Source organism: Callithrix jacchus, chromosome 4, assembly GCF_049354715.1.
Source record: "Callithrix jacchus isolate 240 chromosome 4, calJac240_pri, whole genome shotgun sequence".
NCBI classification, from domain to species: domain Eukaryota; kingdom Metazoa; phylum Chordata; class Mammalia; order Primates; family Cebidae; genus Callithrix; species Callithrix jacchus.
In genome coordinates, this window is record NC_133505.1 from 115,568,856 (window position 1) to 115,591,089 (window position 22,234).

Sequence of the window (22,234 nt, forward strand, 5' to 3'; positions counted from 1 at the left end):
TCTCAAACTTCTGACCTCAGTGGATCACCTGTCTCGGCCTCCCAAAGTGCTGGGATTACAGGTGTGAGCCACCACACCTGGCTGGGACCCAAAGCTTTCTAAACAGGAGAAAAAAAAATTATTGTGGCTATTTTAGCTAGCTTGTTGGGAGAAATGCAGTAGAAAGCACATTTTATTTGGAGGCTAAAGATGTAAATGCCTTGCTCTGTCTCCTCTACACGTATGGAGGCATGCTTGCCTGCCTCAAGTGAACAGCATGGACCTGACAGCTTCTAGGGCCTTCAGCACTAAGAGTATGAAGCTGCCTTATTTGGAGCAGAGGGACCTTCCCAACGGCCCTGAAGTCATCCCCTTAGGGTGACACTACATTTTGCTGAAGCCTAAGGCCAGTTGAACCTCATGAGTTGATTCAGAGAGACCAAATGTGCTAGGAAGCACTACCTAAGACACAAGACACAATGCTTACATTAATGAAGGACAAGAAACTGCCCTGAGAGGAAGAAAAGGTTAAGGTGACAAACAGCCAGAGGAGGAGGGGGAGAGGAAGAAGAAAGGAGGATAAGGAATATCACAAGTGGAAAGAAGCAGCAATGAGGAACTAGAAAGCCTCCACAGACCCATGAGAAAGGCAGGAGGAAGAGAACACAAAACATTTTGAGGGAACCCAGGCTGAAAGGGGAGGGAAACAGGAATAGAACCCACACCAATTTCCTAGAGTCTGGTGGGAATGTAAAAGAGGAGTGGGTGCAAATCACAAACCATGAGATCATAGCTTTCCTGTGGGTGGAGAGCATGACACTGGTAGGCCACAAAATAAGTTTGATTATTAAGAATAAAATGTTGCCCAGGCTGATCTTGAACTGCGCCTGTCCTTGTAAAAAAATAAAAAAAAGTATTGTTTTATGTTTCAGTGAGCCACAGTTCAGTTCTGCCTAGAACTATCCTACTTTTGGCACTGAAATTCCCACATCCTTGGAAAACCCTCAGTCCCAGGCAAACCAGGACCATTAGTCACCCAAGTTGTTGGAAAAATTAAAATTTATGTATATAAGCTAGGTACAGTGGCTCATGCCTGTAATCCCAACACTTTGGGAGGTCAAGGCAGGAGGGTTGTTTGAAGCCAGAAGTTTGAGACTAGCCTGGGCAAAATAGCGAGACTCTGTTTCTACCAAAAAAAAAAAAAAAAGAAAGAAAAAAGAAAAACAGAATATGTGTGTGTGTTTGTGTTTGTCTGGAATAGTATCTATCATATAATAAGCATCATTATAAGTGTCTGGTTCTATCTGAATTCCAATGAATATGTTTTAAGGTTATAAACACGTTAATCTTAACCAATGGCATTTTTATTCAGTCTTGCACCATTCATGTGACTGAACAGAGAGTGAAGTGGTCTCATAAAGCCACATTACCTCCATGATACTTAATCACAGGATCACGGGACATCCTTGTGCAATCCAGCACAGAACTACTGAAACTGCTCTGGTCAAAGGAAGTGAGTTTCATTAGCCATGGGGGAGATAGGGTGGGCAGGGAAACTAGGACTGGGACTGCCTACAAGACTAGGCCAGGGGTGACAAGCATCCCACCCTCTGCAACATAAGATATTGCTAAGCCAGGATGCCACCTTAGTATCCTTCTTATCACATGCTCTAGGCAGCACTACCAACTGATCACATTGTCATCCAAGGGGAGACCTATCATCCCTGGACAAGCTCTGCTGGCCCTAAGGTGTGGAGTTCTCTGAGGGTACAGATAGAGGGGAGAAGGCAGAGAAAGAAGCTTCAACTAGGACAGGGTTGCCCTCCAGGAGCTCAGTGCCTGTCATCAGAGCTTCCCCAAGCAACAGTCCCACAGAAGCCCCTGGCTGTCTCTGTGATGTATACCGTCAACACTTTCTAGAGTTTAAGGACCAAGAGGACCAGGCCACGTTAACCTGAGTGCCAGGATATGAGAGGAAGTATAAGTGATGTGCAAGGAGACAGGGTAACTAACCATCCTCAGCGGTAAGTGGCACCATCGATCTTACTTTTATCTTATGCTTTCCAAAGGAAAATCCTGTAAATGTTGTACTTAAAAGAAACCAGCTTGGTAGCTGGGCAAGGTGACTCACGCCTGTAATCCCAGCACTGTGAGAGCCCAAGGTGGGGGAGACTAGCTTGGGCAACATGGTAAAACCCCAGCTCTTAAAAAAATACAAAAATTAAAAAAAATACAAAATTAGCCGGGCATTGTGGTGTGTGCCTATAATCCCAGCTACTTAGGGGGCTGAGGCAGGAGGATTGCTTGAATCCAGAAGGTTGAGGCTGCAGTGAGCCAAGATTGTTCCTCTGCACTCCAGCCTGGGAAACAGAGTGAGACTCTGTCTCAAAAACAAAAAACCCAGCTTGGTAAATAACATAATTTAGGAAAAGCACATAATTTAGAGAAATAAAATCTAGTTACACTAAAATTACTCTTTCAGTTTTTCTAAAACAATGCATAAATAATTCAGGCAAAACTTGGCTTGTTGCCTATATCCCCGACACCCCAAATATTCTTTACCCTTTTTTTCTCCTGTAGATATTGATGCCATGCAAATTCTTGAAGAGGAACTAATACAGGATCTTCAAATTTGGATGGATGATTATTCTTCAGATTCTGAGTTTCAAAATACAATTATTTTAGAGTTAATTCTCTTTTAAAGTCAAAATCATATCTCACAATTTTTACAGGGTTTCCAGAAGTTTTATACAACACACACTCAGGCCATGCAGTCTGCCTGGGATAGTCCTTGTTCATTCTCAGAGGCTCTTGTGCTTCCCTCCAAGTTGCTCCCTAGGCCAGGGAGCTTATATGTATAAGTGCCTTGAAGCCAAGAACTATGTCTTAGAGGCTGGGTGTGGTGACTGTAATCCCAGCACTTTGGGAAGCTGAGGTAGGTGGATCACCTGTGGTCAGGAATTTAAGACCAGCCTGGCCAATGTGGCAAAAACCCTTGTCTCTACTAAAAATATAAAAAATTATTCGAGCATGGTGGGTATGTGCCTGTAATACAAGCTACTTGGGAGGCTGAGGCAAGAGAACCACTTGAACTCAGGAGGCAGAGGTTGCAGTGAGCTGAGATTATGCCACTGCACTCCAGCCTGGGCACAACAGAGTGGGACTCTATCTCAAAAAAAAAAACAAAAAAAACTGTGTCTTAGTCTTCCTGTATTTCCAATCTACACATAGTAACCGAAAAAACAAAGGAATAAATAAATGGGTTAACGCCAATAGTTTTGTGATCTGCTGTCTTCTCTTTGGACTAGTTTTTCCCTAAGTTAAACTCTTGCTAAATCTCAGTGGATCTATAGATACTTTACTTATAACTAAAATAAATAAATAAATAAATAAATAAATAAATAAATAAATGTTCTTGCTTTAATTCACTGATGTATGGGGATGACCAAAAAGAACTGTTGTGGTTATACCTCTTAGGAAAAAGTGAAGTAAAGGCAAAACCCGTTTAGGTTTAGATACTGATTATGTTTTAGTTTGACATAGACTGTGTGTAGGAATCAGAGAAAATTCTTACTGGTTAGCACTCCGGGCTTGGTTCCTGATGTTAGTTATACTTTGGCTCCCTCTAAAGCAACAGAAGGCAGGTGAGGCATTAACAGGCCCCTTTCCTGAGTGGGTCTGGGAAGTAGATGGACCAAGGGGAAAAGCAACAGCCTTTGCAGGTGGTACCTTCCCTGCTGGGGATAGTGCTTGGAGGCCCTGTCTGGTCCAAAAGAGGGTGCTGGCCTGGCATATGTCATCGGGGGTGAGTATTCCAAAGGGAGAAAACCAGGATATGAATACATTAAGTTTGTAATTAACTTTATGGCCATTAACTTTGGTAATAAAAGGTCGCTGATCCCATCTGCCCAAGCAACACAGACCACAATTTCTACTTTTGATTATCATCAGGGGTGAGTATTCCAAGGGGAGAAAACCAGGTTCCACTTTGGGAACTCTCAGGAAGAGGGCAATGACAATCAGGCCATTTCCTCTTGGCCTCAAGCAATAGGTGACATGTCCTGTTTCTCAGTTCCAGTGTCTGTTCTCAGTTTGAGGCAATACTATACTGCAGGTTGACTGCTATTTCTAACAATCTAGAATAAACTATAAATCCAAGTTTTCAAATGAAACATATCGTGTTCAAGACAAGAAACATATCATGTCTTTTGAATAATTTAGTATTTGTTATAGAATGGACTACATTCAAATTAAAATGTATACAATATTCTTACTCTCTACAAATCTCAATCTTTTGTGTACATATTTTGGGGTAGTGATGTCTCAATACATATAATATATACTTATCATGAGTATATCCATCATCTCAAACATTTATTATTTCTTTGTGAGGGAACACTCAACACAAATCTAAATCTTTGTCAATCAGGCAGGTGAGATTGCTCATAAATGATCAGATTAAGTATATATTCAGATATTCTTTATTAAGACAGAACTAGACGTTGGACATCGTGGCTCACGCCTATAATCCCAGCACTTCTGGAAGTCAAAGCAGGAGGATTGCTTGAGTTCAGGAGTTCAAGACCAGCCTAGGCAACATAAGACCCCCTCTATCAAAAAAAAAAAAAAAAAAGAATTAGCTGAATTTTCATATTGAAACATAACTACAGTAGGTAAAGGGAAAACTGACATTATTAAGATAATAAAGACATTGTTTTCTCAACCTGGTGTCTTCTATAGCAGGGGCTGGAGAGGAATTATTTTTAGATTTGTAGACAGTTTTAGAAATCAAAATAATTATTTCATGTTATGTGAAATTAATATGCAAGTTAAATTCAGTGTCCATATAAAGTTTTACTGGAATGCTGTCATTCATTTCCACGCCTGTGTCTGCTTTTGCAACACAGGACAAAGCTAAACAGGTGTAATCGAGACCCTATTGCCCAGAAGGCCTAATATATCTACTGCCTGGACTTTACAGAAAAAGACTCGCCAACATTTTCATTACAATGTGGAGTCGTCAAAGAAAATATGTGCATTCAGAAAAAAAGCAAGGAAGAACGAGAAAAAAAGTCTCTGAAACTCATTAAATACATTAAGTTTGTAATTAACTTTATGGCCATTAACTTTGGTAATAAAAGGTTACTGATCTCATCTGCCCAAGCAACACAGACCACAATTTCTACTTTTGATGATCCATGTATTATTTCAGACTTCTGATCACTTGTTTTCTTTTCATTATTTATTTATTTAGAGACAGGATCTGTCTAGCTCTGTCACCCAGACTGGAGTGCAATGGCATGATCTCAGCTCACTGCAACCTGCGCCCACAGGGTTCAAGCCATTCTTGTGCCTCAGAATCCTGAGCAGCTGGGATTACAAACGCCTGACACCATGTCCGGCTGATTTTTTTGTATTTTTAGTCGAGACGGGGTTTCACCACGTTGGCCAAGCTGGTCTCGAACTCCGCCTCTGCCTCCCAAAGTGCTGGATTACAGGCGTGAGTCACCACGCCCCACATGTCTTCTATTTGGGAACATTTTGTTGTCAAGTATCCAGCTGGGTATTTCGGGAGTTACAAATATTAATTAAGGCATGGTCGTGGGTTCAAGTTGAGGTTTGGTGAGAAGCTTGGCAGGGGCAGCATCTCTGGAGCAAACCGTATAAGGGCTGAATTCTACATTCTGACATTTCATACATTTCTACATTTCTGCTGCATTTCAGGTTGTAAGCGTGCGCATGACTGATCTGGCCAAATTGTTCCAGTTTCCTCAAGTGCTTTTCCTTTAATACCGTTTTGAGTGTTTACAAAGAAACTGTTTTCCAAAGCACTTGTGAACCATTTATTAAGAAATCCGTGAAGCATCTAGTTCAATTGGAATGCAGTAACGGCTCTAGAGAATTCTTCCCCGAAGGAACAGTTTACAAAAATCGCTTGGGGAAGGAGGGGGACTGTAAACTCAGCTAGTTATACAGTAATCATTTTTCCATAAATTTTATAATCTCTAATTCAATAAGAAACTGACGTGGAATAAAATCTGTGGATATGTGTGTGTGTGTGTGTGTGTGTGTTGGAGGGGATTACCTTATTTCCCAGCACGGTTCGGAACGCTTCCTTCGCTGGGTTTTCCCTTTAAAGGTCGCGAAGTCGAACGCCCGCCCCAGGACCCTAACTTGCCCCCTATACTCTCCTCCTGGTCCTCCAGACGGAGCCCTCCCAGCCCGGACACGCCAGCCCCTTCCTTCGACCGTGAAACCTCTACCACCGCCGCCTGGAGGAGGCGCTGCGTCCGCAGTCCTCTGGGCCGAGACCGGGGAGCTGGGAGGGCCGCCCACGACGAAGGTTTCTCTGCGGTTACCTCAGCAGCGCTCTTCGCAATCTGAAATTTGGGGCAGCTGAAGAGCCCCACCACCTTCACCTGCAGCGGCCGCTCGGGTAGCAGCGGCGAGCCGCACCGGGCGTGCTGGGGCCGGCAGGGCTGCGGACTTCCCATGGCCGCGCGCGGGGACGCCCCGGGAGCACAAACACTGCGCGTCGTTCAGGCAACCGCCCGGCCTCGCCCCCGCCGCTCGCAGGGGGCGGGGCCGAGGGCGGCCGGTGGCGGCTGGGCCTTTCCTCAACTTTGCGCCTGTTGCTGGGCGGCCGGCGGAAAAAGAACAGGCAGCCGCCAGCCCGGGGCGCTCTCGGGACACCTAGGGTCCTCGCGCGCGGCCCTCGTCGAGCCTGGGCGCCCGGATTTCGGCAGCGGATCGCCTTTCCGGGTTGGCGGCCGGCCGGATCGGGACGAGCAGGCCGGTTGCTGGGGGAACGCGGGGGCCTAAGCCGCGCGGGCTTGGTGCCCACCTGTGCGCGCCGCCCGCGAGGAAGGAACGGCCGGGGAGGAGGAGCTGGCGGCCGTCACCGGGAAGCTTGAGCCGCCTCGCGCCCCTGCAGCGCCCTCGCCATGAAGCCCAACTTCTCCCTGCGACTGCGGATCTTCAACCTCAACTGCTGGTGAGCGCGTCCGCGGAATGCGGTCTGGGGGCCCCTTCGGCTCGCACCCATGCAGTCTTCCTCACCGCCCGTCCACGACCCCATCCCACCCCATGATCTCAGGGTGTAGGGGGAACCCGAACCTCCAAAGTCCGCATCTAGCCCCAGCCCCCGTGGTCCCAGCAGTCCCCTCCCCTGCCTCGCTCTTTCCTTCCTTAGGGGCATTCCCTACTTGAGCAAACACCGGACCGACCGCATGAAGCGCCTGGGAGACTTTCTGAACAAGGAGAGCTTCGACCTGGCTCTACTGGAGGAGGTGAGGTTGTGCAGCACCGCGCAGAACCCAGGCTGGGAGGAGGGCACCTGGGGGCAGACAGTCCCTCTGGGGAAAGGCCAAGCAGGCATCCTCACCCCTTCCCTCAGGTGTGGAGTGAGCAGGACTTCCAGTACCTGAGACAGAAGCTGTCGCCTACCTACCCAGCTGCACACCACTTCCGCAGGTGAGAAGCCCACTGGCCTGAAGCCTGTTCTCAGCCCAGGAAGCTCTTGGCTCTGCCAGCCTTTCCCTATCCTGCCTGCATCCTACACTCTCTTCCAGCCTCCTTTCCCTCTGGATGTGAGAGAAGGGTAAACCAAGAAGGTCCTATGACTTAAGCCCATTTCAGCTTTGTAATCTGGCTGCCCTATACTCCTCCCAAGGTTGCTCTAGGGAGCAACTAGCCTTTGCTCTTTGCTCAACTAGCCTTTGACTAGCCTTTGCTCTAGGGCTAGTCCCAGCAGTAGAGAAAGAAAAAATAGCTGATCAGAGCTGGAAGACAAGGGACGGGAAGAGGGCTGGGTGTCTCTCCCTGTTTTTCTGGTTATTAAGCAGGGCTTGGCTTTCAGCGGAATCATTGGCAGTGGCCTCTGTGTCTTCTCCAAACACCCAATCCAGGAGCTCACCCAGCACGTCTACACTCTCAATGGCTACCCCTACATGGTAAGCCAGACCTCTGACCTCTTCCACCTCCCTTCCCCACCTCCAGGAATACAAGCTACAGGAGGCAGCCTTCTGAGAGAGAGCTGTAAGGGATGGGCAGAAAGGGGGTGGTGGTGCCCTGAGTTTCTACCTCCCCCTGCCTGCAGATCCATCATGGTGACTGGTTCAGTGGGAAAGCTGTGGGGCTGCTGGTGCTCCATCTAAGGGGAGTGGTGCTCAACGCCTATGTGACCCATGTGAGTGAAGCTGGCAGTGCCTAGGGCTGGGACATGCAGCCCCATCCTGGGACACAGAGATGTTACTCCTCTAGCTCTAATGCCTGGGGGTGAGGTGTGGGAGCAAGATCTTATAAGGAAGCATTGGGCAAGGTGTATCCATTCTATACCAAACACTCTGCCAGGTGTCAGATACAGGCTTGATTCAGACATATTCCTGGGACCCTCACTCTTACTGCTGTGATCTCTTCTGTCTTGCTCAGCTCCATGCCGAATACAATAGACGAAAGGACATCTACCTAGCACATCGTGTGGCCCAAGTTTGGGAACTGGCCCAGTTCATCCAGTGTGTGAGCCTGAGCTTGAAAGGGGAAGTGGGATGGGACCCAGGGGGCTGAGGGTGAACAAGGCCTCACTCATAGGGAAGAGCTGTGAGGGAAGAACTCCTGCCTCACCAGCCTGGTTCCCCCAGCCACACATCCAAGAAGGCAGACGTGGTTCTGTTGTGTGGAGACCTCAACATGCACCCAGAAGACCTGGGCTGCTGCCTGCTGAAGGAGTGGACAGGGCTTCGTGATGCCTACCTTGAGACTCAGGACTTCAAGGTGAGGATTTGCCTGTTATTTCCCCACCCATATCTCCAGCTTCTCTCCCTCCTCCTTCCCCCACATCCTACCATGAGCTACCGATTCCCTTAGGGTTCTGAAGAAGGCAGCACAATGGTGCCCAAGAACTGCTACGTCAACCAGCAGGAGCTGAAGCCGTTTCCCTTTGGCATCCGTATTGACTACGTGCTTTACAAGGCCAGGCTCCTCCCTCCACATGCCTTCATCCGCTGTGTGTCTCTGTCTACCACCAGCCTATGTAGATCCTTTGCTCAGCTAGTCTAGTCTTGGACTACTGATGGTTGGAAAGTGGGGTAGCCAAGAGCTGGTTCTCTGGGAAGAGGCCCTCATATATAAGCTTCTCTCTGGCCCTTACTTTTCCTAGGCAGTTTCTGGGTTTTACATCTACTGTAAGAGTCTTGAAACCACTACAGGCTACGACCCTCACAGTGGCACCCCCCTCTCTGATCATGAAGCCCTGATGGCTACGCTGTGTGTGAGGCAAAGCCCCCCACAGCAGAACCCCAGCTCTACCCACGGTGAGTCACCCCCACCCTTTCCTGTGGCCCTTCCCCCAGTTGAAGCAGCCCTTCCACTCTGACTCTTTCCTGCCCTACTACCCTGCCCTGTTCTAGGTCCAGCAGAGAGGTTGCCCTTGATGCGTGTGCTAAGGGAGGCCTGGACGGAGCTGGGTCTGGGCATGTCTCAGGCTCGCTGGTGGGCTGACTTCGCTAGCTATGTGATTGGCCTGGGGCTGCTTCTCCTGGCATTGCTATGTGTCCTGGTGGCTGGAGGAGTGGCCAGGGAAGCTGCCATACTGCTCTGGACCCCCAGTGTAGGACTGGTGCTGTGGGCAGGTGCATTCTACCTTTTCCATGTGCAGGAGGCCAATGGCTTATATAGGGCCCAGGCTGAGCTCCAGCATGTGCTCGGAAGGGCACGGGAGGCCCAGGACCTGGGCCCAGAGCCTCAGCCAGCCCTACTCCTGGGGCAGCAGGAGTGGAACAATAAAGAACAATAAAGCTTGGCACTTAGTGGCTCTGCCTTTTTTCTTGTAGAGGCAATGGTGGGAGCCAGGGGTCAGTGTGACTGTCACACTATAGACCCGAAGGCTCCTACACATCTGCTGTCCCCATATACGCCCCCACCTCCCACCTGCACGCAGTGTGAGCCCTGTTTGTGGCAGAAACATTTTAATTATAAACAGCAAGGTTTATAAACAGGGGTGGCACTGTGTGGGGGTGAGGTGTTTTCCTTGTGGGAACTAAGGCAGACAGCCCACCCTCTTCTAGCCCTGGGCCCCTGTCCCCAAGGCCAGCTCACTGAGCCTGCGATCCTCCTGGAGGCGGATGAGGGCATCTCTCTGGTTGATCACATCCACTAGCTTCCTCAGGACCTGGTCCTCCGCCTGCCGATCAGCAGCTGTCTTTAGGGTTTCTGAAAGGAGACAAAGCTTAAAGAACAGGGAATTGGGCAGGGAGGCAGGAGTACCACAACCTAATCCCAGCCCATGTGATTTCTTTTCTTTTCTTTTTTTTGAGATAGTCTCACTCAGTCTCCAGGCACCACGCTGGAATGCAGTGGCGTGATCTCGGCTCACTGCAACCCCCGCCTCCCTGGTTCAAGCAATTCTCCTGCCTCAGCCTCCCGAGTAGCTGGGACTGCAGATGCGTGCCACCACACCCAGCTAATTTTTATATTTTAGTAAAGATGGGGTTTCACTATGTTGGCCAGGATGGTCTTGATCTCTTGACCTCATGATCTGCCAGCCTTGGCTTCCCAAAGTGCTGGGATTACAGGTGTGAGCCACCAGGTCCGGCCTCTGTGTGATTTCTATAACCCGGGCTTTGTTTCCTAAATGGCAAAATTGGGAGGGTTGCCAATACCAGTGCTTTTCTAGCACTACTGAGCAGCAGCAGTTTTTTTGAAGATCTTGTGTAAAAGCCAACTGTGCAGCTCTGATTGAACTGAAGGGAGAAGGGGGCTTTGGAGTCCCCTCCTCTGGCTTCCTCCTGAATTGTCTCAGAGGTACACAGACTAGAGGACTATGCTGCTTGGTCCGTATCGAAGATCACAAGGCTCGAGCGACATAGCCCTGGGATGCTTCTGCCTTTCCCCACAAACCACCTACCTTCCCGGTTCATGTAGCCTCGTAGCTCCTGGTCCAGCTGCCACTGTTTCTCCTCCAGGTTCAACTCCTGTACCCTGTGGAGGTCAAGGATTGCAGAAGCAGAGCTCTCTAGGGTGCCCGAGGGGCTGGAGCCTGGCCCATGGGCCACTGTCACCATCCCCTTCCCCTTACGTGATCATGAGCTCTGCCTCCTCAGCCACCAGGCTGTTTTTCTTCTGAACGAGCTGTAGCAGCTGTCCTACCCATAGCACCTTTTGCTCTTCTGGGGAACCTAATAAGAAGGAAGATGGGTGGGGTGGTCAGCCAGCGCCACAGAGTCATAGGCTCAGGGATGACAGGAGATTGGGGTTACAGGTATGTGTTAGCTGTGTGGTGCAGCCATTGGGACTAGGGGCTAGAGTCTGGCTGAACACAGTGCCAGGAGGCAGAGGGGTGTCCCAGCTTGTCACTCACTGCTCTGGCGCCTCAGGGCCAGTTCCAGCTTCACACCCTCAGCCTCTAGCTCCCTCAGGGCAGCCTCGATCTCGTGTAGTCGCCGTTGGATGGCCTGAGGGGTACAAGACAGGATACCCAGGAGTCTCTGGATTGCTCCAGAACAGAGCGCTGAAGGAGCTCTGATCTCAATCTCAGAACTCTGACCCCATTAGAACTTTGGGAACTCCTGGGCACCTGGGCCTTGCGGAACCTCTTCATCTGCTCCTCCTTCACGCGGCGCAGCAGAGTCCGACGCCACGTTGGGTAGTTATTCATGGTGCCTGAGGTCTTGGCCAAGGTTAGCAGGGCCTATGGGAGGGTCAGGCAGTCAGGGATAGGGCCTGGGCCCCCTGGTGGATAGGAGTGCTGTTTGGAAAGGCAGAAAAGAACCCACACTGAAAGTGGGGGAAGCTCTGGAAGAAAAGGTGGAGGCCTAGAGTGAGAAGACATTCCAAGAGAAGGTGCAGAGGACGGAGCGCGGTACAGGTTTCTCCTGTGGTGGGCTGGAGAGCGTTTCATGGATGCATGCTGGCTCACTCACCTCCACATCTGAGTCCAAAGGCACATCTTCTTCTTCCACTTCCTCTTCACTGGAGGAGGGACACTCTTCTTCCTCCTTCTCCATGGTCACAAGAACTGAGAATAAGAAGAACTAAGAAGTTCCGCTGCCTTTAGCACCTGTGCCAGTCAGGCAACAAAGAGCATGGTGGTGACGGAGCCTGCGAGTCTGGTAAAGACTTGAATGTGTGTGGGGGGCATGGGAGGAATTGAGAAGAATGGAGCAGACGAGAGGCTGCCATGGCCTGGGATCCCCACAACCTCCCTCTGTCTTCCCCAGAATTCTTCTGCAGGAAGCCAGTGCTCCCACCCCGTCCCACCCTGGGTCAGCACATCTGCGGGGATGGCAGTTACCTTGAGGGCTCTGGACTGGCAGGCCCCAACCCACAAAGCTGCTCTCCAGGGCCTGGCGGGCCAAGGCAGAGCAGCTGCGGGGGGGCTTGGGTGGAGGCTCCATTTCCGGGTCAGGGGTAATGTTAAGGGAAGATAGCCGCTGGCGTTCCAGGCTGGAGAGGCGGATCCGCCGACGGCTGGGCTGGCTGAGACCTGGAACAGGACTGGCCCCCTCCTGTGAGGCTGTGGGAGTTGAGAGGCCTGGAGGCATGCTATTCTCGCTTGGTGTGGGGAGCTCCTGGAAAAACCACCATGTGGTGCGGTCAGTGACCTGCCAGGGTAGGGGGAGGACACCCCTTTGGAGCAAAGGTGAGCCTTGGCATTCAAACAGTGCCGTTTACAAACAGTGCTTGGCTGTGTTCTAGATACTTGAGAGAGCAAGAAGTGTAAGTAGACAGGCATCCCCGCCTTCACAGAGCTTGCATCCTAGTAGAGGAAGACATTCAGTTACCCCCAGCAAGGCACCCTCCTCTTCCCCTGCCCCGGCACACACACACACACGCCTTCACAATTTTTACCGGGCTCTCAGGGCCTCTGTCACTGCCTTCCTCCTCAAGGTCTGGCTGGGGCAGGTGCTGGAGGCAGTAGAAGTGTCCTGGAAAGAATGGAGAGGGGAGGAGGCATCTGGTGTGGGCAGCCCGGCGCCCAGCCATGAAACAAGTTTACAAAGGAAGGTGGGGAAAACAAGACAGATTTGCAGGTGAATTTTTGCCAGCCTCCTGTTCTTAGAACCACACATCTGGAGCTTTGGAGGGGATAGAGAAGACCCTGAGCTCAGGAGAAGAAAGTGCCATTTTGAGCCTGTTTTCACCCTGTGCCCCTCTACCTCAGACTCTTTGTCCCTCAGGCAGGGCCAGGCCCATAGTCTCTCTGGAGGTCTTTCAGGCCCACTCACCATCTCCTGGGTGCTGCCCATAGCCACCTGGCCACAGCGTGGCTTCACAGGTATGGCAGCGGAAGCAGCTCCGGTGGAAGAAATGGCCGTTGACATAGACGCGTTCCAGGACATAGAGGTGTTCCCCACAAAGTGCACACAGGTCTTCGGCACCGGCCCGCATGGGCCCCTAGGACGTGGGGTCAAGGAGAGCCAAGGCCGGCTGCAAAGTTCTTTCCTTCCCATGAAACACCCCTGCCCTGCCCTCCCCAGGCCTCTGCCCGCACACAAGGCCCTGGTTCTCACCTCGTGGTGTTGGGATGGAGGTGTCAGGGGTACACCAGGCTCTGGTTCAGGTGGCACCTCAGTGCTTGGGGTCTCAGCCTCCATCTAAGGAAGTAAGTGCTCAGGCCGGGAGGGTAGAGGGTCAGGGCCAGCTGGGAGGGGACGCGTACAGATGAACAGGAGGGGCTGAAGGGAAGGGGAGTGAGACTAGGCAGGGAGGCTGGATCAGGGAGTTATAGGACCTGGAGTGGGGAGCAAGACATGGCAGGATGGAACAGAGGGAAGACAGAACCGGAAAAAGGGATAAAACCTAGGGGTGGGAGACCGACCCGCCCCTGCCTGAATATACCTCCAAGCGCAGCTTCTTGCCACCAACATCCTCCGCATTTTCCTGCAAGAAGTCCTAACAGCTCTGGGTGTGATGTTTTGAGCCCCCTGTCCTCCCTACTTTCTGAATGTCCTCACCATTACCCCAGGATCTCCACTGGGTACCCCTGCTCAGCTCCAACCCCGCCTTAACTCTCCACCTTGGCCCGGGATCGCTGCAGGGTCCTCTGAAGTTTGCCAAGGAATAATACAGCACTGGAGGTCCCTGGGGAGGCCTGGCTGACAGGGCCTGTGGGGAGAGCCAGGGCATCAGTGTGCATGGGGGTGCCAATGCTGTACCCCAGAACAGACAGCACTCTCCAACCCTGAAGGACACCTCTCCTAGGCTGGCTCTCAGAGGGCGCCTTCTCACTCTCTGCTACACACACTTCCCCATCCCCCCCCCACCTCCCCATCCCCCACATCCTGCCCGCCTTCCCTCCAGGTTACTTGGCCTGTGGGGCGTGCTCTTGAAGGCACTGTGGAAGTGGCTGAGGTAGGCAATGAGACCCAGTGGGTCGCTCCCTGCCACCACAGCCTGTGCAGACACCACCGGTGTGATGCCCAGCTCATGCTCTGCCATCTTTAGCGCCCAAGCAGTTGCTTCCAGAGCCTCCAGCCCCTGTAGCTCTGAGGGTTCCCTGTAGGGTGTCAGGGAGAAAAGCCAACTAGAGACAAAAACCTAGCCCCACTGAGGGGAGGAGGGCCAGCAGGAGGGGAGGGCCAGCAAGCAGCGGCTGGGGTACAAGAAGGCATGAAGGTAGGTGTGTAGTCTCTGCTACCCAGTGCCCAACCCAGTGATGCTGCTTCTGACTTTGAGGGCCTGTGCCATTCACAAAGCTCTCCCCTATCTGAATGCATTAGAATCTCACAAGACTGTCGGCAGGTGTAGGGAAGAATACTGGGACTGAACAGGATGTGCTAACTCCTACACAGAGATCACGAGAGGTGGGTCTGCCAGGGACTCACAGCAGGCCAGGCTGCAGCCGGTGCACCAGGGCACACAGAGCTAGCCCGTCAGCCCAGGAGGAAGACAAATCGGTGACATGGACTCCTGGGTACCCAGCTGTCTGCTCCTGGCACCAGCGTAGCAGCTCCTCCTGGGTGCCTGCTGACTCTAGGAGAGAAGGCTGTGCTGTGCCCAAGGCCCCTCTGCCCCATCCCTGGCACACAGGGAGCCCAGCTGCTGGGTATGGGGGTTGTGGAGGAAAGGAATCAGGGACCCACCTTTACTGGGGCACCAGCCTAAAGCTCACTGTCAGCTGCCCTCCTTCATCCCAATTGTTTTTGTTCTTTTTTATAATCTCTTTTTGGAATAAAGTAGAGGAGTGAATAAAGTGAAATCGCAGCTGGCCACATAGTGGGCTGAAGACTGGAAACTGGGGGAGGGGAGATTAAAACACTGAAGTGCTTCCACTCAGACTGGCAGTCAGCTGCTGCCTGCACACTGCTGCCTCTGTTCCTCTAGCAGGCCCCCAGCCAACCCACCAGCCACCAGTGAGTGCTCTGGCACACTGCTCCTGTCCTGACGCTGCAGCTACTCTGCAGGTCCACCTGGACCTCAATGGGTGGTACATATTTTGGTCACCCCTGGGAGGAAGGCCTGCTCACCGGTGGTTGGCATCCCTGCATCTGTCTTGTCGCTGTTCCTCTGCACAGGCTCCTTGGCTAGCACGTCGTATAGGTCTCGTACCTAAGGCAGCCCAGCTCAGGTGTCGAGGCAGGCTGGCCACCCAGCCCCTCGGTCTAGGGGTAAGGGCCTGCAGGGGATAGGACTGACCCCAAAAGGCGGGGACTGGGCAGGGAGGGCCTGACCTGGGGGAAGGGGGTTCACTTGGGAAGTCTGGTGGGGATGCCGGGGGTCTGACCTGATTGGGGGTCACTGCCCGGAGGTTCAGGTTGGGGTAGCGGGTGGCTGGGTCCAGCCCATACTGGGCCACATTGCGATGCATGTTTTCTGGGGATGTCTGTGACAGAAGCTGGTACAGGCTCTCACTGAGGGAGTGAGGGTAAGGGGCAGGGGCATGAATGGGAGGTCACCTGTCAGCACCCACCCCTCAGGAACTGCCAGGCCTTTTCTTCTCTTCTGCCTGTGCCTCCATCTATTCACCTAGCACCCCTGCCCCTCTTTCTGAGCCTTGTCACATGTCCTGCCCTGCTCACACCCCATCAACTCAGGTCTCACCGTTCAGCCAACACCTCTAGGCATTCAGCGCCTTCTGCCCACCGCTTCACCATCCAGGCTGCATCAAAGGCTGCCAGGAAGCCTCGTGCCACTCCAGTGCCCAGGGGCCAGAAGGGCTGCAGGGAACAGGAAGCAGCTCAGGGAGAATCCAACAGGAGCATCCCAAGCCCAGATACCCACCAAGGTCACAGCAGAGGGGGCTGTCCCCACACCAGGCGGCCCTTAGCTCCTCCCCTCCACAGGCAAATCTTTTTTATCCCCTCCCCCTTATTGGGCAGCTCCCCCAGCCAACCATGAAACCCCTGTGTCCTGAATCCCTCACCTCCACCAGGCAGTCCCCCACCAGTCCCAGCAACAGGCGGGCACCATGCTTCTCTTGCACGCGAGCAGAACTCTCTGCCCGCATCATGCTCGTGAAGTCAAAGGCAGAGACATCAGGCTGCCCATGGGCATCATGGGCAAACTCTAGTTTCCCCAGCTTGCCATGGGTGGCAAAGTCAGCAGCTGCCCTGGCAAAGCGCTGCAGAGCCTCAGGCACGACGTTGGCACTGCCCAGCAGCCGATCAGTGTCCGGCCAGTCCTGAATGTTCAACAGAGCAGAACCGCAGAGACCTTTGAGGGGAGGGTCAGTGGGCCAGTGCCGCCCATTTGAGTGCAGAAGGTGCAGGTACTGGGCCCAGAGAAGAAGGGGCTGCCCTAGACGACACAGAGTTGAAGGCTGAGCTGGGACTAGAATTCCAGCGGCCTGGACTTCTCACAGCCCTTTCCTCAGCACTCACCCTGCTGCAGGGTGTCCCAGGCTCTGCTCTGCCTATATCATTACTGTCATGTACTTGCCACGAATTCAAGAGCTGTGGTTTGTCTATCACTCAGAGACAACATGCCTAATTTATCAGGATACTCATGAGAATGAGATAAGAGAATACAAATTTAACTCTCAACACAGTACCTAGCACATGGTAGGCATTCAACTAGTTCATCCATTCAGCAGATACATACTGAGTGCTTACTATATATCTGGCACCGTTCCAGGTATTCGGAGTTAACAGCAAGAAACAGACAAAGGCAAAAATGCCTGCCCTCATGGAGCTGACATGTTGTGGCTGGTATAAGGTATTTAGCCCAGAATATGATTCCTGTTGCCTTGTAAATCCCAGGGGAGACTTTTTGTTTTTTTTTTTTTGAGACAGAGTTCCACTCTGTTACCCAGGATGGAGTGCAATGGCATGATCTTTGCTCACTGCAAACTCCACCTCCCAGGTTCAAGCAATTCTCCTGCCTGAGCTGGGATTACAAGTGCCCACCATTAAAACTGGCTAATTTTTGTATTTTTAGTAGAGATGGGTTTCACCTTGTTTTTCAGGCTGGTCTTGAACTCCTGACCTCAGGTGATCCACCCGCCTTGGCCTCCCAAAGTGTTGGGATTACAGGCATGAACCACCACGCCTCAGAGAAGAACTTTTAGAGGTGGACTTAATGCCAGGACAAAGGCAGGAAAGGACAGGGTCCCCACACCCAGGTGTCAACTGTGTCCAAGACTAGCTTCTGCCTCCCGGGGCTCACCACCCAGCCATTCCTGGCCAGGACTGGGCCTCACCTGGCGCAGTACCCCCAGCCGCAGCAGGCACTGCTTCTTGGCTGTCATCACAAAGTAGTGGGTATCATCTTTGTAGTACACAATGTTCTCCAGATCAATGCCTGGGGGTACAGGGCAGGGGACAGGAGATATGTCTCCTGATTATGGATGGCCTGACCCTCTGAGCTGAGATCCCAACTTAGACAGCAGTGAGTGCTCCATGCATAGAACCCCTCGAGTCCTGATGACACAAAGGACCATCTGTCCCACACCCAGGAGGCCTAAGGACTTAGAGCAAAGAGGGAAGCTTGTTGGGGTGGGTGACATTTGGGAGACCTGCACTGCCTGGTCACATGGCAGTGCAAAGCCAAAGTAAACATAGGCATCTTCTTGAAGTACCACTTTTGTCTTCAATTTGTATCATTTTTATATTTAATCATAAAGGAGCATAAAGCAAAACTCCTAGACACAGGTTAATCTGTAAGAGATTCCAGGACTTTTCATGCTGGGTGGTCAACTAGGGCTGTGCCTGCTTAATCACTGAAGGGACAGGTTCCTTCTCCTTTGCTGCTGAGACCATGAAACAGAAAAGTGTAGGATTCCTTGCACTGAGGACAGCTTTGGAAGGGAGAGGCAGGAGCAATGCCACAGTCAGGCAGGAGGAGGGGAAATTCAGCAAGAGGGTCCCTGACCTGTGGCTTTGAGCAGACTCTGGAAGAAGTTCTGGTTGTAGATCCTGGCTACACCGCTGATCTCCGGCACCTGTGTCTCCTCCACGGTGCGTCCGTTCACAAAGTTGGCTGTGATGCCAATGGCCAGTTTACCTCGCATTTCTCGAACCTTGAAGCCTAGAGGTAGTGATAGGGAAACAATGACAGGAGTGGGGATTATAACAGCCTAGAAAGGCCCAGGAAGTGCCCAAGATGCTGGCTTCTTGGAGGGAAGTGATCACTCACCTTCAGGGACAAATTTACCTCCTGCAGCAGAGATAAGGACGTCAAATTCATAGTTGGCCAGCTGGGCAGGGGGATTGGGTTGGAGCTGGGCACGCCAGCCACTCCCTGGGGCAGGGGGTATGAGAGGCACAAAAGTATAGAAGTCATAAAAGCCCCTATATTCTCAGGACAAGCCAGTGAAATCATCAAAACAAATGTGCAAAGGACTCTCTGGTTTAGAAAGCAATGATATGTTATCTATCAGATTACACCTCCACGGCAGCCATGGAAGGCAGGTAAGGAAAGAAATGTCATTCCTGTTTTGCACACACTCAACCTGAGGCTCAGAATGGTTTGCCCAAGGCCACACTATTAGAAAAGGAGACTCCTGACTGTGCACGGTGGCTCACACTGGTAATCCCAGCACTATGGGAGAGACCGAGGTGGGCAGATCACTTGAGGTCAGGAGTTTGAGACCAGCCTGGCCAACATGGCGAAACCCCATCTCCACTAAAAAATACAAAATTTAGTTGGGCATGGTTGTCCATGCCTGTAATCCCGGCTACTCGGGAGGCGGAGGCAGGAGAATTGCTTGAAACTGGGTGGCAGAGTTGAAGTGAGCTGAGATCCTGCCACTGCACTCCAGTGTGGGTGACAGAGTAAGACTCTGTCTCCAAAAAAAAAAAAAAACAAAAACAAAAACGAGTCTCCTGGCCCACCCTTTTTCAGATGGGTCAAGTTCTTGATGGGTGGGGGAGGGGAGATTCCAGGGAGCACAGAAATACTTACCCTTTCTAGGAGGGGGCTGGAGACCAGTGAAAGTGACACCCCAGTGAATTTCTACCCCCAGCAGCAATGCCACCTTCAACAGAAGCAGCTGGAGCTGCCGGATGCCTGGAAGGGAGAGGACATTAGGAACGGACCCCAGGGCAGCATAACCTCCCCATGTACCATGTATGCCTGGTTAGACTGGAAAAGTTCTTAGAGATCAGTCTGCCCAAAAGCCTACTTTACAGATGGGGGACATGAGTCTTCTAGGTCACCTGGCTGATATGGATCTTGTCCACTTCGACTCTTGGCTGGCTCAGCAGCTCCCTACTGGCCTGTCTCTAGGCCCAGGCTCACCTGCCCCTCCAGGCCACCTGGTGGTACTCACTGATGTGGTCCAGGGTGCCGGTGCAGAAGCGCCCATAGAACTTCTTAGCACCGAGTGCCCGCAGGTCATGGATGGTGAAGGGCCAGAGGTGAAGCACGTTGTGGCGCGAGAACTTGGTGCGCTTTTCCACCAGCACCACACGAGCCCCCAGCAGTGCCAGCTCTACAGCTGCCCGTAGCCCACAAGGTCCGGCACCCACCACCAGGCACTGTGAACACACAGGGCAGTGAGGACATGGCATCCTGTCCCTCCTCTGGCTCCCCCCATTCTCCACACCCCATCCCAGGCACCGCACATCCACCTTGGTGTTGGTGCAGGCCCGGCCCTGCTGATAGACAGGCTGGCTGGCTCGCTTGTCCAGCTTGGTCCACAGTGACTTGGCGCTCCAGTAGTTGAGCTGGTCCTTGATTTTGTGGTACTGGGGCAGCCCCCCACCAGGCTCTAGCCCCAGGGCCCCACATAGCTCCTGGAAGCTGCTCAGCACATCCTGGCACAGCTGGGCCTGCAGGAAATTCTCAAAATGGGCATGCGCCGGGTTGGTAGACGTGGGTGAAGCCATGGAGGCCTCTCTGGGCTCCCGGGGAGGGCAGCAGCTGGGCAGAGGCGAGTGGCTGGAGAGGTAGAAAAAGAAAAGGAAGAGGCTGGAGAACAGAAGAAATAAAACGGAAGGGGAGGCGAAAAGAGCAGGCTGGTATCCCCAGGGAGCTCAGAATTCACCCGTGATCGGCTCTGCTCCTCCCTCCCAGCCCACTCCCCTGCCAGCATCTGCTCCAGAGATAGCTGCTGTTCCGTTCACTCCAAGTGAAAATGTGCCAAATTTGGAAGTGAAAAACACTAGTCTTGGGCACAGAGGGCACACGGGACACGAGGGGAGCCTCCAGCTCAGCCTCCCCGTCCAGGGATCTCCCAGCCGTGGGGGTAGGAATTCCGCCTTTCTTAGGCCTTGGAATCATGGCGTGGGGGGATTTCTTAGATGTGGAGAGGGCAGGTCCGCCTTTGCGTGCAACGCAGGGACAGATCTCATACCCACAACCCCAGCTGCTGCACACATATCCTGCCCCCTCCCCCAACGCATCCTGTACTGGGTGCCCCTAGATGGCCACGGTACCACGCTGGGTATGGGAAGTGTCTCCTGGCAAGGGCAAAGTTTTTCTCAGCACTCGTACTTGCCTCCTGACAGAGAAACAGCCTCTGTCCGCGTGGGTTCCACTTCCCACCGCCAAACTACCTCAACGAGCAGCAGCAAGATGTTGCAACTGACTGGGCAACGGAGAGCTGGGTCTATTTCTGACGCACTGTGGTCAAAACACTTCCCCTGTGAACTTGCCCTGCTCCAGAGGGCCGTGGGGAAGGCTGGGGGGTCTACAGCAGCCGGGTTCGCTCTTCCCAGGTTCCCCCCTCCCCCATGGACCCCATCCCGCCCCGCCCCTTGTGCTCCCGGGAGCACTCTCCTAGGAATCTCCAGAGACAAGGTCTCGCTTTGTCTCCCCCTCCCACGCTAGTTGAGTAGTGCCCGAGGAGGTTTCTCACGCGGGGCCCGTAAAGGATCAGAGGGTATGGAGGAGGCGGGTGTCCACGGCAGTGTTAGGGAGGGTGAGTGGCAGCAGTAGGGGCAGGTCCCTGGGGCTCAGCCCCCTCCGCCCTCCTGCTGCCCCTCGGTTCCCAGCCTGCCTTGCCGAGACAGGAGATAAAAGCCTCCCGCCGCGGGTTGCCCAGACGAAGGCAGACGGAATCTTAAGACGGAAGGGCAAAGCTCTTTCTAGGGTGGAGGGTGGAGGAGGAAGACCTCGGCAATGGGGAGAAAGGGGCGACCCGGCCTGGAAACGCCAGGACAAAGGCTGTATGAGGGGTGGAGCGGTCTGAAAGGATGAAGAGGGAGCTGGACCGCGGGCGGCAACAGTGGAGGGGTCCCCGACACTCTGGACTGCAAAGTCCGGAGGGCGGCTGAGCAGGGCTGGGCTTGGGGAAGACCGGCCCTACCTGCCAGGCGTAGTTCCCGGGCGCCCGCAGCCGCATTTCCCCGGAAGCGCTCCACCTCACCCCACCCGGCCGCAGGGCTCACGGCCGGCTTCGCTGGACAATTTACCAGTTGCTCCGGGGCCGGAAGGGGACCGCTTCCTGCCGGGCTGGCAACCCAGTCGGTGCTGGTGGAACTGCGGGGTGGGGACGGAAGCGCCGAGATCGGTCGGGGATGCCGGGCGGCGCACAGCGTGCGCCTGGAGTCCCGCGGATTGTGGGCTTCTACGGGGGGCGCGGGGCGCCGCCGGGGCCTAATTCAAACCTCATTAGCATCTCATTACTTCTGGATTCGCCCCCTCCTCGCGCGCCGCCTCCAGCGGGGACAATCCAGGGCCCGCCCACGCCTGCAGGGTGGCGCCCAAGGGCGTGGCACTGCGGACACCCCGTTCGGCTCTGGGGCCTCCTTGTGGGTCTGACCTGATGGGGACCGAGGAGCTCCAGGGTCTGGGCGCCAGGTGCTGCGCGGCCTGGGCTCCTTCGGTGCACCTGCGTGTGCAAGACTAGCTCTTCCCCAGTTGCGAGGCTAGGACC

General features: G+C 53.1%; 3 protein-coding genes and 1 long non-coding RNA gene across 26 annotated transcripts in view; 1 reads left to right on the top strand and 3 right to left on the bottom strand.

Annotated features, from left to right (window-relative positions):
* The window catches only part of PPIL6 (peptidylprolyl isomerase like 6), a 48,205-nt gene extending 41,694 nt beyond the window's left edge, over nucleotides 1–6,511 (bottom strand). For 4 of the 8 annotated variants that reach the window (XR_013534478.1, XM_017971302.4, XM_002746991.6 and 1 more), the window contains exons 1-2: nucleotides 6,339–6,511; nucleotides 2,542–2,637 (exon numbers count right to left, since the gene is read on the bottom strand). Coding sequence is in view for 6 of the 8 variants with exons in the window: in XM_017971302.4 (XP_017826791.1) it covers nucleotides 2,542–2,637; nucleotides 6,339–6,473 (231 nt within the window). In the remaining 2 variants the exon portion in view is untranslated. Of the gene's footprint in view, nucleotides 1–2,541; nucleotides 2,638–6,064 lie in introns of all 8 variants that reach the window. The other 4 variants (XM_035296486.3, XM_035296481.3, XM_035296482.3 and 1 more) reach the window with 2 other exon arrangements.
* LOC144582192 (uncharacterized) lies at nucleotides 4,445–6,330 on the bottom strand. The gene is made up of 2 exons (XR_013534479.1): nucleotides 6,237–6,330; nucleotides 4,445–4,589 (listed from the first exon to the last, which is right to left on the bottom strand). It is a non-coding gene; the product is annotated as an uncharacterized LOC144582192 (long non-coding RNA).
* A 99-nt stretch (nucleotides 6,512–6,610) lies between the features above and the next one.
* On the top strand, nucleotides 6,611–9,781 carry SMPD2 (sphingomyelin phosphodiesterase 2). Of its 3 annotated transcripts, none has more exons than XM_008994884.5 (10): nucleotides 6,611–6,973; nucleotides 7,172–7,268; nucleotides 7,376–7,452; nucleotides 7,838–7,931; nucleotides 8,078–8,167; nucleotides 8,410–8,496; nucleotides 8,569–8,751; nucleotides 8,845–8,949; nucleotides 9,137–9,290; nucleotides 9,387–9,781. In XM_008994884.5, exons 1-10 carry the CDS (start codon nucleotides 6,924–6,926, stop codon nucleotides 9,770–9,772), a joined length of 1,323 nt encoding a protein of 440 aa, XP_008993132.1. In that variant the 5' UTR covers nucleotides 6,611–6,923; the 3' UTR covers nucleotides 9,773–9,781. The 3 variants fall into 3 exon arrangements, with proteins under 3 accessions (XP_008993132.1, XP_035152371.1, XP_002747038.1); XM_035296480.3 differs by having other exon boundaries at nucleotides 8,605–8,751; XM_002746992.6 differs by having other exon boundaries at nucleotides 8,410–8,492; nucleotides 8,619–8,751.
* A 146-nt stretch (nucleotides 9,782–9,927) lies between these two features.
* Nucleotides 9,928–22,222, bottom strand: MICAL1 (microtubule associated monooxygenase, calponin and LIM domain containing 1). 14 transcript variants are annotated; one of them, XM_078369929.1, is made up of 27 exons: nucleotides 22,121–22,222; nucleotides 21,771–21,837; nucleotides 20,855–20,944; nucleotides 19,986–20,295; nucleotides 19,685–19,892; nucleotides 19,318–19,422; nucleotides 18,550–18,654; nucleotides 18,286–18,441; nucleotides 17,615–17,715; nucleotides 16,340–16,597; nucleotides 16,018–16,133; nucleotides 15,701–15,827; nucleotides 15,444–15,525; nucleotides 14,802–14,949; nucleotides 14,283–14,473; nucleotides 13,994–14,082; nucleotides 13,816–13,857; nucleotides 13,488–13,571; nucleotides 13,203–13,371; nucleotides 12,826–12,902; nucleotides 12,269–12,545; nucleotides 11,898–11,992; nucleotides 11,552–11,665; nucleotides 11,336–11,429; nucleotides 11,054–11,153; nucleotides 10,883–10,956; nucleotides 9,928–10,188 (listed from the first exon to the last, which is right to left on the bottom strand). In XM_078369929.1, the coding sequence occupies exons 4-27, from the start codon at nucleotides 20,241–20,243 to the stop codon at nucleotides 10,040–10,042; spliced, it is 3,219 nt and encodes a 1,072-aa protein (XP_078226055.1). In that variant the 5' UTR covers nucleotides 20,244–20,295; nucleotides 20,855–20,944; nucleotides 21,771–21,837; nucleotides 22,121–22,222; the 3' UTR covers nucleotides 9,928–10,039. The 14 variants fall into 14 exon arrangements, with proteins under 14 accessions (XP_078226055.1, XP_078226051.1, XP_078226053.1 ...); XM_078369925.1 differs by having other exon boundaries at nucleotides 20,855–20,979; XM_078369927.1 differs by having other exon boundaries at nucleotides 21,665–21,837.
* Nucleotides 22,223–22,234: the final 12 nt, after the last annotated feature.

Coding starts and splice junctions, on each gene's coding strand:
- MICAL1 (XM_078369929.1), bottom strand. CDS start 20,243: ATGGCTTCACCCACGTCTACCAACCCGGCGCATGCCCATTTTGAGAAT. Junction 15,828..16,017: donor CTAGAGGTGTTGGCTGAACG/GTGAGACCTGAG, acceptor TCACTCCCTCAG/TGAGAGCCTGTACCAGCTTC. Junction 11,430..11,551: donor AGAGGTTCCGCAAGGCCCAG/GTGCCCAGGAGT, acceptor TGTACCCCTCAG/GCCATCCAACGGCGACTACA.
- SMPD2 (XM_008994884.5), top strand. CDS start 6,924: ATGAAGCCCAACTTCTCCCTGCGACTGCGGATCTTCAACCTCAACTGC. Junction 8,168..8,409: donor TCAACGCCTATGTGACCCAT/GTGAGTGAAGCT, acceptor TGTCTTGCTCAG/CTCCATGCCGAATACAATAG. Junction 8,950..9,136: donor TTGACTACGTGCTTTACAAG/GCCAGGCTCCTC, acceptor TACTTTTCCTAG/GCAGTTTCTGGGTTTTACAT.